Below are 809 nucleotides of genomic sequence, written 5' to 3' on the forward strand. Positions count from 1 at the left end.
GTGGCCGTCGTAGACGTCGCGGGGGCGGCACGGTCGATGCCACTCGTACGATCTTCCATTGTCATCCTGCTCGCTCCGGATGATCGACCTGTGACAATGACGGCCGATGGTCAATTTACCAAGCTCCGCGGAAATGATGGATGAGGCTCGCGCTTCTATACTCGAACACCAGGTGTTACGATCATGCTCAAACTGAGGGAAACTGGGTCAATGAAAATAGACAAGCGATTTCGTAGATGCGTTTGAACGAGTGGAAACGCGTAATCGAACGTCGGTGAGAATTGACAATATCTTCTAAACGATTGATAGCACGAATAACAAAGACTTTCACGTGGAAATTACAAAGCAATTAAGTACACGAAATTAAGCGTAGTAACAAAGTAATTCTCTAAAAACTACAATTTTCGTAGAGAAACGAAAGACCACTTAATTGCTTTGTTCCAAGCATACAAAACTAAACTTACCGGACCACGCGTCCAACAGAGAATTCTTCCTCCGGCAATCACCGTGTAACAGCCACGCTGCTCACCCCCTTCGGGTGTCAATCCTCCTTGGTCTAAGACATCAGTTCACACAGTTTCCTTCCATCGGATAACAAACATGAGGTTAATCACAAGCGTCGGTGATAACACCGGCACAGATGAGCGATCCGATCGCAGTAACACCGAAGAAGAAACACAGAGAACGAGGACAAGGGTACAGCGTGCATCGGCGGACCACGTTAAAATGAGGGAACCGGCCGCGCATCCCCTGTATTTAGGGGTAGAATCCCGCGGAGGGTAGCTCGGCGTGGCAGGTGGAGGCGCAAC

General features: G+C 49.1%; 1 protein-coding gene across 1 annotated transcript in view; it reads right to left on the bottom strand.

Annotated features, from left to right (window-relative positions):
- LOC100743174 overlaps positions 1-803 on the bottom strand; it is a 4,413-nt gene extending 3,610 nt beyond the window's left edge. The window contains exons 1-2 of the mRNA XM_024372704.2: positions 465-803; positions 1-88 (exon numbers count right to left, since the gene is read on the bottom strand). Of these exons, the coding sequence (XP_024228472.1) occupies positions 1-65 (65 nt within the window). The 5' untranslated portion in view covers positions 66-88; positions 465-803. The remainder of the gene's footprint in view (positions 89-464) is intronic.
- Between the last annotated feature and the right edge of the window lie 6 nt (positions 804-809).

The sequence above is a fragment of the Bombus impatiens genome, unplaced genomic scaffold (genome assembly GCF_000188095.3).
Source record: "Bombus impatiens unplaced genomic scaffold, BIMP_2.2 scf_0091, whole genome shotgun sequence".
Lineage (NCBI taxonomy): Eukaryota > Metazoa > Arthropoda > Insecta > Hymenoptera > Apidae > Bombus > Bombus impatiens.